Source organism: Dermacentor silvarum, chromosome 2 (assembly GCF_013339745.2).
Source record: "Dermacentor silvarum isolate Dsil-2018 chromosome 2, BIME_Dsil_1.4, whole genome shotgun sequence".
NCBI classification, from domain to species: Eukaryota; Metazoa; Arthropoda; class Arachnida; order Ixodida; family Ixodidae; genus Dermacentor; species Dermacentor silvarum.
This window is the reverse complement of record NC_051155.1, coordinates 26,909,759-26,927,160: the sequence shown is the minus strand read 5'-3', so window position 1 is coordinate 26,927,160 and position 17,402 is coordinate 26,909,759. Positions and strand designations below refer to the sequence as shown.

The 17,402-nt window shown below is 47.3% G+C and overlaps 1 protein-coding gene across 1 annotated transcript in view; it reads left to right on the top strand.

The window, feature by feature from the left end:
• LOC119441373 (alkaline phosphatase-like) overlaps window positions 1–12,216 on the top strand; it is a 101,744-nt gene extending 89,528 nt beyond the window's left edge. The window contains exons 5-8 of the mRNA XM_037705985.2: window positions 681–821; window positions 1,529–1,720; window positions 5,453–5,560; window positions 8,458–12,216. Coding sequence (XP_037561913.1) covers window positions 681–821; window positions 1,529–1,720; window positions 5,453–5,560; window positions 8,458–8,744 — 728 coding nt within the window. The 3' untranslated portion in view covers window positions 8,745–12,216. The remainder of the gene's footprint in view (window positions 1–680; window positions 822–1,528; window positions 1,721–5,452; window positions 5,561–8,457) is intronic.
• The last annotated feature ends 5,186 nt before the right edge of the window (window positions 12,217–17,402 follow it).

Below are 17,402 nucleotides of genomic sequence, written 5' to 3'. Positions count from 1 at the left end.
CTGGCCGTTGCACCAGGGAAGTTGGCGCTAGCGTTGCCGATGGGTGCACCATCGTTGTCAGGTTCCCGGAGGGCTAAGCGACGCTGTCGTTTGGCCTCAACATCGCGCTCCCGCTACTCAAGGTTCGCGACTCTTCGCTGACGTTTCGCCTGGGCTTCAGAAGCCCTCACTCTAGAATCGACACGTCGACGACGAGCCCTTTCCCAACCGTGTTCATTCTGGAAGGATTTCCATGAAATTTCTTCAAAACTAAATCTGTCTGTTACGTAAGACAATCAATGGCTCATACCCCCTTAAGCAATGGTTCACACACCCGTGGACGCGGCCTTTCCACTACAAAGACAGAAGAAAAGTGAAATTCTACGATGGAATGATCAGCGGCAACCCAGCCAGCTGTGGAAGCAGACGACGACGACGAACGCCGGAGCAGTGGCACGAGCATGTGCCAAGCACGAGCCGAGCACGAGCCACCCGTGCAGCTCTCACAGCAGCTTGTTTTTTTACCATTACAATGCCGGCGCAGGCTACCGTATACAAGCTTCGCTTGTATAAGCTGATGGTGATGATGTTGAATTTATTTCCCCTACGGCTGTTGTTCTGTGCATCTCGTTGTGCTTTCCGTTGCGAAAGAGTTCACTGCGCGCCCAATACGTGCTTGACGTCTGCCTTTCTTCCGGCAGGGATCTTCGACAACGACCACGTGCCCTACGTGATCGAGCGCAGCACTCCTGACTCCACAAAGCCCACCCTGCCGGAGATGACCAGAGTCGCTGTGGAGATCCTTAAGAAAGCGCCCAAGGGGTTCGTGCTGCTCGTCGAAGGTAAGCAAGCGACACCTGCAGGCCACAGTCTTTCACTTCGTCATTCTGGGATTCTTCTTGTTAATTGTATCTACTCTGCACACGAGTAAAGCTACAGCGCGACGCTTTTCAGAACCTTTCTTTTCTAATACTAGTTCTTTAGTTCTCGAGACGTGCTTGATTCGCACAATTGCCACAGTGACACCTACCTTCATACTTGGATCACAATTAGTGTTTAAAGGGCACGATGCAGCTCGCATTACGCAGTGTGTTGTCTTTCTTATTTGTGTCCTATTGATTTTAACGCTACTTATGATCCCAGTATGACAGACTAACTACCCTGAATTACTGCCTTTAACTTGTATGTCATTTTATTCCCACGCTGGGAGTACCCGGACCCTTCCGCGACGTTATATCTTATTAATGGAGATCGGATGTGGGCAAACATGTCGTATTATTGTATTGAACTGGTAAACTTTATTAATGTGGGTTCCCTCTGCCCTTGTAGAAAAGCAATAAAACTGGAGGGAACGATAACTGCACGAAATGTGTTTTTTATTGAGTTCAATGAACAGCGTATTTTTCAGGCAAACCAAGAACAGGTTACCCTTTTGCGTGCTGCATATCACTGTAATAACGAGCGAGATTTCAAAACAAGATAAAAACAATTGCCTGGTATCGTAGGTATTGTACGAGTGTCTTTATTCCTTCCCATGTTACCGCAACAGGCGCGCGCATCGACATGGCCCACCACAAAAGCAAGGGTGGATCGGCCCTGGAAGAAGCCCTGGAGTTCGACCAGGCCGTTCAGGAGACGCGCGACACGCTAAAAATGGAAGATTCCCTGCTGGTGGTGACGGCCGACCACTCGCACACGTTCACCATGGGCGGGTACCCGAAGAGAGGCACCAACATCCTCGGTGAGTGCATTGCGGACGCGCGCTGTTATTGCGATAGCAATTATGGTGATACTCCAAGCGGATTTCTGCCGTCGGCGTCGCCGTCGCTGTGACGTTTCGTATAAAGTCTAAGGGCGATAAAATCTTCGCCGCGCACCGTATGCTGTATGTGCGAGTGAAAGCGCGCGAGGGACGCTCTTTCACGAAGAGCGTAAGCATGGCAGAGAGCAAACGCGACAGTCGCGCGAAAGGCCGGGAGGGAGGTAGGGAGGGAGGGGGGGGGGAGGCGACGTTGTGCTACGGCACCAACGGCGCAAGGGGAACTGGTGACTCAGTCTCGCTTGCGAAAGGAGGAAAGCGGGAAGGGAGCGCGGGATGGAGAGGGTGCGGCTTCTACTCTGGCCGTACCTGCGTACTTGTACTTTGGGCGGTGGCGGGGGGACGCCCGCACCCTATCTTGAAAGGGAACTGCACACGCCTCCGTTGAAGCAATAGACCGCACGAACCTTCGCCCGCTGCTGCTGTTGCGCTTGCTCACGCCAGCGTTTTGACAGCGGTGGTCTGCGGTTGTCGAGTGAGATCTATTGAAGTTTGCTTATTTTTGACACCATCCATGGTAATTAAGTTAGTTAGCGAATGTGTACAAGTTTATACAGCCGATAAAACTGCTATCCATACTCCGTATCCCTCTCTACTAATTTGCTATCGCAATTCAAGCGTCGGTTTTCGGGCGAAAATGCGACATTTTTTGAACACCTCATCAGCTAACACGAAAGGGACGCCTAAGAAAACTGCCTTGTGGTTGTATTTGTCCTGCATTCAGCACTTCGTTTTCTCAGGCCATGAGGTTCCACATGACTCAGAATTCTGGAGTTTTTGAAGCGGTTCGTATAAAAGTGACAAGAAGGTTCAAAAATATTGTTGCAGGAATAAAGCTTTCCGCCACTCCGCCGCAACCCCGCTGACTGGCGCACACCAGATGACAGACCCATCTGTTTTAATTGTTCCGGTATTGGACACATCGCCCGTCATTGCCGTAATCGCTGGTCGTCGTCTGCTCGGTGGTCGTCTCCGAGTCACTACCGCCAAGTACCAGACAATCGCACTTTCTCGGCCTACACACCGCCTAGAAACATCAACGCCGACAGTGCTCCACCAAGATCCAGTCGCTCCCCGTCTCCGCAAGGCCGTCGGTCCCGTTCGCCTCTCGTTCACCGCTCTTCGTCCCCATCTGAAACCGGTCGCTTCCCTTCGGGAAACTAGGCGGTGCAGCTCCCGGAGGTGAAGCTGCAACTCCAACCCGGCCCACAAATCCTCTGTTGACCCTGCCTACACGTGGAAACCTACTGGACATTGAAGTTGATGGTGTTCCTGTTACATCTCTCGTTGACACAGGAGCGCAGCTTTCAGTTATGAGCGCTGCTCTCCGCCGAAGGCTCAAAAAGGTTCTGACGCCCGCCGTACCGTGCACTGTGCGAGTCGCCGATGGGAGTACTTCACCTGTTCTTGGAATGTGCACAGCACGTGGGACCATTGCGGGCCATTATAGCGTTGTTTTATTTATCGTCCTCGAGCACTGTCCACACGACCTAATTCTCGACCTCGACTTCCTTTCGAAACACTCTACCCAAATTGACTGCTCCGCAGGTGTTGTACAGCTGGATCTCCCGCTTCCTGCCGACGCAGACGCAACAACTTGTGCTTCACCCTGCTTATGTTCTGCTGAGTTTGCAAGGCTGTCTCCACAGGCGGCTACCAATGTCTGTCCTCCTGACGCCCTGTCCTCCCGTACCTGATGGCGAGTACGTCATGTCTCCGTTTACTGACGTGGTTTTGTCACGAAATATTGCCCTACCGAGCACCTTAATCTGGATCCTCGAAAACTGCGCTCGGGTGCCCATCCTCAATTTTGGATTTTCGACGCATGTGCTGCCACACGGCATTGCCGTCGCACTTATCACTCCTTTGGAAGAATTTGAGGATGACCGTTGGCGTGGACTGCTGAGGCGTTGTCGGTTGTGTCGGTTGATCTGCCATTGTGGCGGCAGGTAGATGACGTCCACTGCGAAGTTCCGTGTTTGTACCCAGCACCTCCACCAAAATGTTGCAGGAAGAAAGCAGGCCCACGAGTGTAGAAGGATGTATATTTACAAGCGAAGAAATATGGCGTTCAGGCAACGACCAGTCTTCGTCTTCCACTCGTTCGCGTCACCTTCTTTTTTCCCTTCACCGTCACAATATTAATTTCAACGTTTTCTAATGTAATTGATTCATTCATTCACTGATTCTAGGGGTATCACGTCTGAAACCAAAACTCTGACTGTGACAGACACCGTAGTGGAATCCTCCGGAGTAATTTCGATCACCTGGGTTTCCTCACCGTGGGCCTCAGTCTGCGTACAACAACGTTGTGCATTTCGCCTGCATCGAAATGCGGCAGCCACTACCGGGACTCGAAGCGGCTACCTCGTGCTCAGTAACAGAACGCCATAGCCACTGAGCGACCGCGGCGGGTTTCCCAGTGTGAATGAAAATAACGAAATTTCAGAGTCACTGACAAATATCAATTAACGTATATGTGGACAAACTGGTAAATAACTGCTAGTACATTGAGCAGTAACCCTGATAAATAGCTAGAAAAAAGTGCTGTAACCATTTCTTGTCTGCACCTGGTCTCATTGGGAAGCTTCAAACGATCAGAGCAGATCTAAGGGTGACTGAGATACTGCGCAGCCGGATAAATGAAAGCTGCACTCGGCCAACGTGCCTACAACCAACTACGAGTATGCTGGCTACATCATCTGGAGAGCTGCGCCATTTATAAAATGATTAAATATATGCAGCCCTTCACTTTGTAGCAGGGGAACACAACCAACGTATAGAGTGTTCAAATACTAAACGCTGGCTATAGATTGTAAGGATAAAGCAGGATGCCAACGGCGCTATGCCTCGGGGTTGCCTCGAGCAGACGTACGCCAACCGCAGACAGCGGTTGGCGTACGTCTGCTCATTAACTGAAGTCCGGTGCAAGCTCAAGGAAACCACGGACGACAACCACATCTACACTCAGACCGCATCTATTACGCTTGCAACCTACACTTCTTGCGGGCAGACTAGCTATGGTATACATAACGGAGAGTTCCCTCGAAGAGAATAACACGCTAAGAGGGGTTTTCCACTTCCAGCTAGGGTACGGGCTGCTGCGGCGACTGTCACGTCAGGAACGTGGTCGACTAACCGCCTTCGTGAAAAGGGGAGCGGCGGTGGAGCCTTCCGCACTCGCCGCTTGCAGGGTGCTGTGTGTATACACTGAGTTTTAGAATAGCCGATGTGAAGTTCGTTTCTTGCTTACACCGAAGATACGTTGCTCAGGTCGGAAATTAGTCGGTTCAATGCTGTGTTACTCTATTAACTTCAATAAATGACTTGCGTTTAACTGAAGGAACTGCAGAACGTGCCGTTTTGTTGTTGTTTATATATATTGAGCTTTTAAGCACGTTTGTGAAATGTGCTTTATTGTCGGCACGAGTCACCTCATGCTATCTTCCTTTGATTCTGGAGAAGCGATTAGGCACAGTAGTTGGCAACATTTGCAATTTCATTTAACTCACTCGCTCACTCATTCGCTGCACTATTTTTTGTAGCTTTTTACATTTCCAAGGTTTTGCGGCTTAACCGCTCTTTAGTAACGAAGTCCTAAGGAAAACTATGTATCAGCCTAACCACTGCTTCTGTATGTTTTGTGTTCGGCAGGTATTGCTGGATATTCAGACGTCACCCAGCTGCCATTTACTGTCATCACGTATGGAAATGGCCCCGGTTTCTCTGACTCCAAAGAAAACTTCACCAACGAAGAAGTTGGTAAGCCGCTCTTCTCACGCAATTCTTCCGACCATTATTATTCAAATGGTCGGAAAATTATTATTATTCAAATAAAACGATTATTATTATTACTACTACTCGTTATTATTATTCAAATAAAACCTTTGAACATGTCGGCGTAGGCAACTTCGTTATTTTTTTCTACTCATTAACGTCTCTCCGATAAGCCTCTACACAAAACGCCGTATTTGGCCGTAATTGCAAAATTTTCCGTACCTAAGTGCTCTTTGGCCGATCACCTTCCCTAATAATATCTCCAACGTCACGACTGGTTTGCAATTCATTCTAACGAACAACTTTAGCGTAAGTCCTTTTTTTTTTCTCTAAATACATGCCCAGACCTGCATGATTTCATCTGGCGTGGGTATATTCAGTGTGTACTGTCTCCAAGTTAAACTGTGTCTTACAGCTCGACTGTTGATGTCAACTCTTACAAGTTATCTGTGTTTTACAAAAATACCCAGAGCTCGTTGAATTGGAAAAATGGAACACGGAGCCTGATGGACATACAGTTTTATAATGTGAACGCATTTGATACCTTCATTTTGAAGCTGCACAAACGAGTCATGCCGGCGGTATGGGAGAAGATAAAGAGCTGTCGTATCAACGAAAACAAAGGGACATATACACACGCAATTAAGGTGTCGTAGCACCTTAGTTTATGTTGTAAAATTGCGCTGCGTTGCTTCTTGACTAGTCAGTGAAGATGTTGACACCGCGCCTTATTTTTTTGTTTCTAATCTTCGGTTCTATTGAACGCAAAAATAAAGGGAAGCTGAAAAAAAAGAAAGAAAGAAACACTGGACATAACGCTTACTGTAGAAAGTGTTACACTACTGGCCTAAGCAACAGATGAGATAAGCAAAGAATTCGCACAATTATTTGTATTTTATTGTCATAGATATTTAGAGAGGGCAAGCTCAAATGATATTGAGAAATTAGTTTGTGCATTGACCGGAGAAGGCTAGAGTATTCACAATTATTTTAATTTATTTTACAAACAAACAAGTGTAATATTCGTGTGTGGAGAATGGATAAGCCAATTGTGTCTGGGACATTTGAAGCGTTTTCCGTGAGGCAATTCTCGTTTGGGGCTCTATATAGTGAGAAGGCCTGTTTTATATATAGAATACAAAATTATGCAACTGGCACCTCTTCACGAGGACGGGCTTTCGCGACGCGCTGAGGAATAGCTAATGTCCGATTTGAGTGCAAATGTTGGGGGAAATGTGTAAGTGTGTGGACACCACAGATAAAAAGAAATATAATAACCCGAAGTCTCTTTAGCAGGAACTGGTGTGGTTTGTTACATTATGTTCACTGTGCGTGGAAAAAAACAAACAAAATCTAAGAAGAGAGGCACGGGCAGCCTAACTTGAAAGACCGTACTACACGGATGAATCGAAGTAGCGCAGCATTTTGTGCAGGTCTTTACTGTGACGGCAGTCCTAAAGTGATCTCCGCATTGTATCGTAGGCAGCTAAAAAATATAGGTGCGCTAATGTCTCATCATGACCACAGGTTTCCAAATTAGATACGATTACCGGGAAGCGAGACAAACGGTAAATAAATAAGACCCAGTGATCGCTCTCTAATGCCAATAATTAATGCAACGCGAACAATGGGACACTGTAAAGCCCCTGGGAGTTAGTTTTTGAGCGCGTTAAAGAGGTGTGAATCAGGTGTCGTAGAAAACGTGCTTGTGTTCCCGAAAACTTTCGAGGCCCACATGGCCAATGTATGACTACGACTCACTAAGAAAACTCTAGAAATTAAATCTGTTCTCTAGAGCGCGACGTTAGCGCATCGGCCGCTGTCGTACGGGCCGATCAAAAGGCTTTGTCGGTGTGGTCATTCGCACAGAGGACGCAGTGTCGTGGAAGCCATTGTTAAATTAAATCATGTCTCGGGTCAACTGCGCGATGGACAATTCGTCTGTTTCCCCTGAGCATGCAGCTTAACCTAACTGAATTGAAAATTGAAGCGTGCATCCAGCAGTTGGAAATAAGTTCCACGCAGCAGGAACACCTCACGGGGCCGTCCCACCTGGGAGGACAGTTGAACACCAGCTGTGCAGCACATCTGAACTATTATTCTCCAATATAACTTTGTACGATTTTGTTGGCTGCCTTGTAGTCTAAACCTGTATATCTTTGAGCCAGCTTTGGTTAAAGACACGCATCTGTCGAACTCGTCTCACAAGATGTTTCCCACTTCAGTTGAATGTATTTCCTAGGAATGACTATAGTGTACCTGCAGGGTTCGTGGGTTTAACGGAACGGTCGGTGTTAGACCCTCACCACTGTTGTTCTGACCACACAATGGAGTCTCAACGTCTCTGATGAAAAGTCCTTCACTCTATACTAAGAGCATGAACATAGCATTTCCTCTGAGTAGCTAGAGCAATGGGATAGTGCCAAGGAAAACCCACTACACGGGCTCCCTTCGTCGTAGAACGCGCGCGCGCGTCCGCTAGAGCCGCCGTATCTTGAAAGCCATCTGCGGCGGTGACAGAGTCCACTTTGCGCTGTGTTTTCGCGCCTAAGTCGGCGTTGATGCGAGCGGTGGCACGCAGGACAAATCGCTCACTGCTGCAGCGGCGCTTGCTCACTCCAGCGTTTTGACAGCGAGTTTCCGCGGTCATTGAGTCAGGTGCGTTCATGTTTGCTTGTGCGGGCGGGACATCATGTTTATTAATTTAGTTAGTATGCCTATGTTTACAAGTTTATACAGCCAACAAAACTACTATCCTTACTTTGTATACGGCTGTCCACTAACTTCGATGCTTGGTCTTTCGGCCTAAACTGAGACTTATTTTCACTAGTGGTTGAGAGAGAGAGCAATACTATTGATGTTCTCTCTCCTCCATGGTGCAGCGAAGCCCGACTACGTGCAGCGGTCGGCCTTCCCGCTCAAGGAGGAGACCCACGGCGGCGAGGACGTGGCGGTGTACGCCACGGGGCCCTGGGCGCACCTCTACACCGGCGTTCATGACCAGTCGTACATCCCCCACGTGATGGCGCACGCTGCCTGCATCGGCCACTTTACGGGCGACAAATGTGCCACGCCCGACGAAAATACGGGCGCCGGCGCCGCCGCGATCCCGGCTGCTCAGCTGGTTGCCGTGATTGCCTCGGCGCTCGGCGCCCTCCTTCTGCGGTGACCCGAATAAGGACTGTTGTCTCCGCCCGGACGACGTTTTATTTTGCCGTGTGCGCGTGCATGTTTTTTGGTTGCCTCTGGCGTTCACACATTTGAAGCGTGCGCCGCCAGAAGGGGAAACGAGGGAACAAAACGACGACAGTCGGCGGTGCGTTATTTTGTGCCAGTTGTGACCGGAATTAAGTGGCCGAATGTCTATATTCCTGACTTATTATTATGCGAAGTTTATAACAGTACTTCTTAAATGGCAATGTTACGGTAACACTGAGAACAGCGAGGTGGCTGTGACGACGTGTTTGCCGTTTGTAAGGCATGTTTGCCGACGTTAATTGGGTGCGGCAAAAGGAGGGAAAAAAAGTGTCCGTAATACGCGACACCCTAGTGTTTCGAAAATGGCAGCATGCGTCGGCAGTACCAAAGTGCACTTATAACGGCGTAAATTTCTCCACTTAGTGATGTCCTCAATCTTTCCTGGGTGAACTACACACACAATTTAAGGAAGGGCTCAGGGATTTCGGAGAGATTTTCGCTCGTGAGAACAGTGTTCTCATTGTCCATCGCATTCGCGTAGCGTCGTTCAGTATCAGGACTGGCTATCGCAAGCTTTCACAAATGTTTAATTCGTACCATTAGCGTGCTCAAGCTGCCCGCATATAGAAAACACGAACTATGAACTTAATAGGTCGTGAACTTGGGCAGTGGGTAATCCATTCTTACTTGCGAAAGCGTCTTACTGACTGGAGTTAGGTTAGAAACATGTACGGCAAACACGGCGCCGTCTCTACCTTTGTGCGCAGCTACAAGGCGTTGAAAAAGAAAAAGTGCTGCGTAAAAAAAAAAGACTGCTTTGATTTTGGCTCACGCGGTAAGTAGAGGCACTACACTTTTTAATGGGAATGTGCGGTCGACTTCGATCACTATGACGGAGTAAAGCGCCGGACGGTGCATTTTCTTCAAGCTGCTTACTTACGCAATACAGCATGAATATTAAGCGAAAATAAAGCGAGAGTCACGCTTCTAGGAAGTGTCTAGTGAAATGGCCATATGCTAAGGCTTTTGAGGCAATGCCTTATGCGACTGCGAACAAATCCTTTCCGCATTGGCTCGCACGTTCTAGTCTTGCGTGTGCATCCATAGTGATTTTGAGAAAGTTTGGTATTCTTACTAGCGCTTCGATATGAATGAAGTGGATCCTAGCATCTCGCTTGGGATAACGCAGAGAATCATGCTGTCGAAGGGAGTTTTCGGAAAACATGTCCCAGCTTTCTGACCGTTGTTGAGTGGCTTGTTATCTTTGTCAACGTTTTTGTGAGATGGTCTTATTGGCTGTTGACGTTCATGAACGGCGGCGAAGGAGAAGTGTGCAAGCATGAGGAACATTATGGATAATGTGAATTGTTTTCCCATCATAGTTATGTTCACTTTACTGTGTGCAAATGAGAGTGAAGCATGTACCCTAAGGATAGCATTACTCATAGAGATGGGCTATCTGTGTTTGCAACATGTTACTGTTTTTTTACATGGCGACAATGATGGAGGCTGGCATTCAGCTTGGATTCGGGTGTACAACTCACTGATATTAATTTCCTGGAGAACGTAGGAGCGCACGCTCAACCTGCATGTGCTTTGCTGGTGGGCTTCTTCCCTAATATTTGAATGCGTGTGCCCCACATAGTAGTGCTAACTCCAGGTCCAAATAACATTTCAGTGTGCCTTCTTTTCTACAGGGATGCCTTTGCATATATGTCGACCGCGTACAACGCAAGGGACCAGTTCTTTCATTACATGATGCTGGAAAGTTTACAAATGTCATGCAGTCTGTTATTGTTATTAATTTTTTAGCTCAAGCAGATCCCTACTCCGAAGATTTTTTAAGATTACTATCTATTCAGGCCTACTTATGAGAACAATATAGTTTAAACCAGCCAGAACGCAGATAATGTGGCTTCTGGCTCACTACTTGAGTACACCTAATGTGCCTTGGCAAATGAAGCAGTCGATATTTGTGGTATTTGTAGAAGTCGCTCAGGGATCAAAGTGTAGTAGCCTGTGCGTAGAAAAATATTCTTTGTAATATACCTTTGGTACATTGGCTGGCATAGAATGATCTTAATTATGTGTAATTTTGTCATTTTCGTTATTCCAGAAAATCATTGTTAAATTGTTGTGCTCGTTGCACTTGCATGTTAAAACACTCTACTATGTCACAGCTATGGTAAATAAGAAGTGGTGTATATTGTGTGCCTCGCTTGCATGTAGTAGCATCGAAATAATGAGTCTTGAGTTAAGCATATAAAAACTGCCACACTGTTGCATCGCCTGAACTTATATGCACAATTATAGAGGCCAATATTTGTAGGGAAAAATCATATACGAGCACTAAAATGTAGGAGACAAAACTACGTATGACGTGCCTGTGCTCATTGGTGCCCTACTTGCTGTTTGGACAGATAGTGCCTGCTTAAGCTAGGAACCTCCGCAATAAAACTTCAGCACCTGAACCCGTAGTGTTGGCACTTGGGCGTTAGTGATGTAAGAGTGATTTCTTTTCGTGATAGATATTTTTTCTCAATTCAGCACTCCTTATTACATCACATGCACTGTACACCTTTGATTTTCAACGCTAATTAACCATAAGCTCTTTTGATACTGTAAATATGGGACGTCTAGTTTGCTAGTCATGACATCGTTATTAAAAAAAAAAAAACATTAGCTCGTTCGTCGTATACACGGTGGATTTTTCTAACGCTCTGCAATTAAGTAACGATCAGCAGACGCTGCAGAGGTCAATATGCAGAATATCTGTATTCCCATTAATAGCCACTAAGCACGGGGTCTTCATTAGATTGGGATATGAAATAAAAGAACACATTTATAGAACACCACTTGTGTTATGGGCATTCCATTCCAGTTGGGCGAAACTAGGATGAATATATTAGATACAGTGCATTTAAAATTACTGCGCGAATCGATTGACGCAAGGTTGATCGCCTGACGGGTGTTGTGTGGCGTTTGTTTCTTCTTCTGTCATGCGTCTCTTTAATTTGTATGACTGCCTATTTGGCGACACATTGTGCCTTGCTATTGCACAGAAGCTTGGTGCATGTATGCATCCTGTATTTTGGTATGGGCTGTTCTAAACGAATGGGCCGCATTAGGCGGCAACATGCTTTTAATCGGACTAGTTATTGTTGATGCATTTTAATGTCAATGCTTACCATTTTATACTTAACTTTATAGCTTCAAGATTTCCTGTTGCTTTTAGTTGCACCAGCCAAGGCAATTTGTTCGCAATGAACGCTGTTATTCCAACATATTTTACATCCCACCGCGCTGTTTGCCATGTGCCATCTCTGTCGAATACAGCTTTGTAAATGACATCTTTAGATAAAGCGACGCAAAAGAAACACTGTGATAAACTATGTGTATAAACAACGTTGTTACGTGCCGATTAAATGAGCGTTTCGATACAATTTGTGCTGTCTTTTACTGAACATTTTGCTAGACCTGGATGAGAACTTGGAGTCCTTAGAAGAGAACTGCAAGGCCCCACCAACGTTATTTCGCCTCCTCGCGGTCGGAGGTTGGAATTTCCCCATCGATGCAAATGCAAAGTGCGCGTTCATTCGCACAACCTAGTTGCGCGGCGCATTCGTTGCCGAACGCCATCTTTTACCGCTGTTGAGACGCACGTGCTGTGCATTCTATAGTACCGCTACAGTTGTGCTGGTTAACGACTCTGTTCCATACGGAAGTACGGAATGAAACAGCAAACGCTTCCAATAAAAATTATTGCAACAAACATACGCCGTCAAGCGCGTAGCCACATTAATGAAGTTAACAGCCGTCTTGAAGCGCTTGCATTGACATGATCGACGATGGCTTCTGCACAAAGTTTAATCTACTTTCTTAACGCTAGCGAATATAATTTTCGCTATATAACTTTCGCACTGCACAGCAATCGCTGATATTATGCAACTTCAATTTACAGTAATAGCACGACTAGTAGTAAATTTCCAATTGCAGTGGTTATGGGTAACGCTAGCGTATAGATAGTTTAGAGACCGCAGTATAGAAGACAATACGAGCAACCAGCGCGCTGTAAGACTGTCGACACTTTTTGCGCCAACTTACCTCTCATCGTTTGCGCTATTGATATTTTCATATTTCATGGGAAGACCACCTATAGTAGGACTACATAGGGTGTTCAAGCTATATATATATATATATATATATATATATATATATATATAAATAGCCGAAAGATAGCCGATGCTATGCTAGAATGAAAAATATTTTTAACTAACGTATATATATTAGTTCAAATATATTTTTCATTCTAGCATAGCATCGGCTATCTTTCCACAAAAAGGGTAATGTTACACGAGTTACAGTATCAGAAAGTAGATTGAGCCAATCCGCAAAATTATAGGCCAGTGTCAATCCTGCCTATTATTTCGAAGGCTTTCGAGAAGATTCTGATCTCTCGGATATCAGATTTTATAAATACACAAAATATTAACGAAATATAATTTGATTTTACGAAATGCATGTCAGCCGAGTCCGCCACTGCTAGAACGGAAAGAATACATCATTCGGTGGCTTCAAAATAAACGCGTTGTGCTCGATGTACTTGTAGGCTTCACGATCTGAGCTTGAACTGATCTTGTAAATCGCAGTATCTGACTCAGTAAGCTTAATATGTACGGTATCCGTGCACAGGCTTCGTTATTACTAATATCCTATTTATCACAATGACAAGAGTTTGTCCAAATCAGTAATGCCAACTCGGACTTTAAAGCCCTCCTCTGCGGTGTTCCGCAAGGCCAGTATTTTGGGACCCGTCCTCTTTAACTTATACCTTAATCACATTGTGAGTCTTACGTCTCAAGCAAAATTTATCTACGCAGAGGACGCGTGCACGTTTTTATTCCGAGAAATACATCACATAACTTGTAACTACATGCAATAACACAATGGAATTATCAGAATGATGGTCGAATTCCAGTAGCCCTACATCAACAGAGCCAGCATAGTTGAAAACGACGTTCTTGAGGGAAAGGCGCAACGTGCTGGGGGAAAGGTGTAACGACAGTACCGCTAGCTCATGGTCAGAGATACCATCAATAATTTCACAGTGAAGTAGAAAAGGCATAATGTGATTACACAGAAAAAACAAGGTCGAGGATAGACGAAGTACGTGCACTAATTAAACTGAGTCAACTGGTAATTCAACACCACCTGGTTTAAACCAAAGGAACAAGCAAGTTCTAGTAGTTGTTCACAACTTGGAAATTCTGTTGCTCCAGGAGAGTCGCCATTCCAGTTTATTCCAGGTAGGTTGAAGTCCCCCAAAACTTTAATATTATCACCACGTTTCATATTGCAATCCATTAAGCGTCGGAGACTTAAAAGTACTTGGACTCGTGAATTTAGTGGCCTATACATACCACCAATGTGAACTGTGCGATTATTTAAAATCCTCTTAATCCATACAGCCTCAATGTCAGGTGGAACATGGAGCATAGTAAAATCGATATTATCGCGAATCGTTAACTCAACCCCACCACCTCTTCTATACCGGTCTTTCCTAACCATTACATAAGAATTAGGTGTTACTTCGCTAACACATATTTATGAAGCCATGTCTCTGTAATCTTTATAAAGTCCGGTTCATGCTCTAGCATCATTGCTTCAATATCCTCCACTTTATTTAGCGTGCTTCTTGCATTCACGGGAATTTCGGAAAGCGAAAGCTTTAAGGTATTAAATGTGGAGTCATTCTGTAGGATCGCATGACACTGGTAGAGCTCTTTCATGTGTTCATTCCATGCATAAAGAACATTCTTGACTTTCATTTTTATCACATACAAGCTTAACCTTGACTCTATGGCGAGCCTCCAGCGTCTCGACGACGACGACGATGTTGCGCCTCGGCTGCTCCGCACGTTCGAGCTGAGCGCGAGAGTAGAACGGTGACAAGACGGCAAGAATGGCGGCAAGAGCGACAGCGTCTGTGACAGTGCATAAATAAATGTGGGCCGACCAAACGCCATCACGTCTTCCCACAAGTGGTGACCCTGGACTTCCGACGTCAACGCACTACCTGCTCGTTCCTTCGCCAACGCACCGAGTGTCCACGGTAAACACCTTCAGCCTCCTTCATTCCGGCTGATCACGGACACCACACCAAACAGCGACGTCACACCGAATCCCACGGTACCCGAACCTGTCGTCGCTACTCTCAAGCTACCGGAGTTTTGGCAGTCGGACTCAGAACTCTGGTTTCTGAGCGTCGAGCCTCTCTTCCGACGACATCGAATGTTGTGTTGGCAACCCTGTGTGCTGAAGTGCAGACTGCGGGCAACTGGAAACCAGTACTCCTTTGGCCGGTATGGCGGACAGAGGCTCGCCTAAGCCTTCCTGCCGAAGTTGTGTCACGAACTATGTAACCTTGGTCTGCCGCAAGCTAGCGGCTTGTTAATAAATATATTGTGACGGGGCGTCAAATAGGTAAAACAGGTAAAACAGGGACAGTATTTATATACAGGGACTTTTGGCAGAGATGGCCAAGATGGCTGAACACGCGCAGCCTTTCTCGGCGATCGTTCCTTAATGCAAGGAGGCGGCCCGTAACATCTAACCGCCCCGGCGGGCTGAGCGCCGTCTCGGCGCAGACTAATTACACGAGGAGGCGACGGAAAAGTACGGCTTCAGTCGGGATACGTGCACGACGTCACGAGATGGCAGGGTAGATGGTGAAGAACTGTTCAGTGGGGTTATTATTGCGATAGCAATTATGTGGATACTTCAACCGAATTTCTGCCGTCCGCGTCGTCGTCGCCGTCGCCGTGAGGTTCCCTATAGATGAAATCTTCGCCGCGCGCCGTATGCCCGAGCGGAAGCGTGCGGGGACGCGCGCTATCACGGAGAGCGAACGCGCTCAATCTCCCACGCGCAAGCAAGGAAGCAGGAAGCCAGCGCCGGAGGGAGCAGGGGGGGGGGGGGGGGCGCACTTCTTCTCTGCCAACAACCGCGCTCGTCGCTCGTGCGCACCGTCTCTTATCTCCACACGGCTCTGACCTTTATGCGCCGTGCATTCGCCGCTCAGTTTCCGTTGAAGCGATGCCGTCTCTTATCTCCACACGGCTCTGACCTTTATGCGCCGTGCATTCGCCGCTCAGTTTCCGTTGAAGCGATGGACCGCACGTACCTTCACCCGCTGCGGCGTATGCTTGCAGCCAGCGTTTTGACTGTCGTTGTCTGCAGTCATTCAGTGTGATCTATTCGTGTTTGTTTGTGCGCGCTCACACCACGCTTGTTCATTCAGTTAGTAATAGTCGGGTCACATTTTCCAACGCACGCTACACATGCAATGCTGCCCGGATCGGCAGTGCAGCGCTACAGGTGTGTCCCTTCGCACGCGCTGCCCACGGGAAACACTTCTCATCAACACCACCGTTTCACACGCGCCTTCTCGTGGTCATCGAGTCTCTCTTCATGTCGGTCTACTTACGCCGCAGCACACCTGCTTTCTTAATCAGCTCATGTTTACTACAAATCATATTGCTACCAAAGCCGCTCACCTTACTTCGCATGACATTGCTGTGTTGCTATCGCATTCATTGCTTCCCCCTTAGGGCGAAACTGTGACATTTTTCATAGCTCACGTCACTAAGTTGCCGTAAAACCTTCTAAGGTCCGGTGTAACGCGATAAAAGCTTTTCGGAGAGGCCGACGCGACGAGAAGGAGTCCAGAGAAGCACAAGAGATTCCGGAGAAAAGCAGAGGTGCCGGTGGCTGCGGTCGTAACGGTCCTTTTGGCATAATTGTGAGACGGATAGTCGCTCATGAGCTGTCTGACGTGCCAGATGGGCTCGTGCGGCAGCATCGCGGCCATACTCCGTGGTATGTTGTAGAACAGCAGGTAGGAGCGTGTCAAAAGACAATGCAGGGTGGTGGCCATACAGGAGGTAAAACGGCGAGAAACCAGCGGTGTCGTGACGGGAGGAGCTGTACGCGAACGTGACGTATGGCAAAGTGCTGTCCCAGTCCCGATGATCGTCAGACACGTACATCGCCAGCATATCGGTTAAGGTGCGGTTCAGCCTTTCGGTGAGCCCGTTGGCCTGCGGGTGGTACGCAGTAGTGAGCTTGTGCTCCACAGAACAGGAACGAAGGAGGTCATCCAGAACTTTCGACAAGAAGTAGCGGTCTCGGTCTGTGAGCAGTTGCCGAGGAGCACCATGACGAAGGATGACGTCATGAAGGAGGAAATTGGCGACGTCAGTGGCGCAACTAGTCGGCAAAGCTCGCGTGATGGCAAAACGCGTAGCGTAGTCGGTCGCAACTGCGATCCACTTGTTCCCTGAAGTAGACGAAGGAAATGGACCGAGGCGGTCGAGACCGACGCGGCAGAATGGCTCCTGGGATATGTGAATAGGATGCAGAAGGCCTGCAGGCAACCCTGAGAGCCGTGGCCACTAGCGTCGGTGCGAACTTCTGTAGGGGCCGACGGGTCATAATGGGCCAAAATGGGTGGTGAAGTCAGTAAACTGAGAAGGGTGGTGAATGCGGCAGCTTGTGCACGACCCCAAGAAAAAGAGATGTCCTTCTTGAGTAGGTCAGTAAGCGGCTGGGCAATGCCGGCAAAATTCTT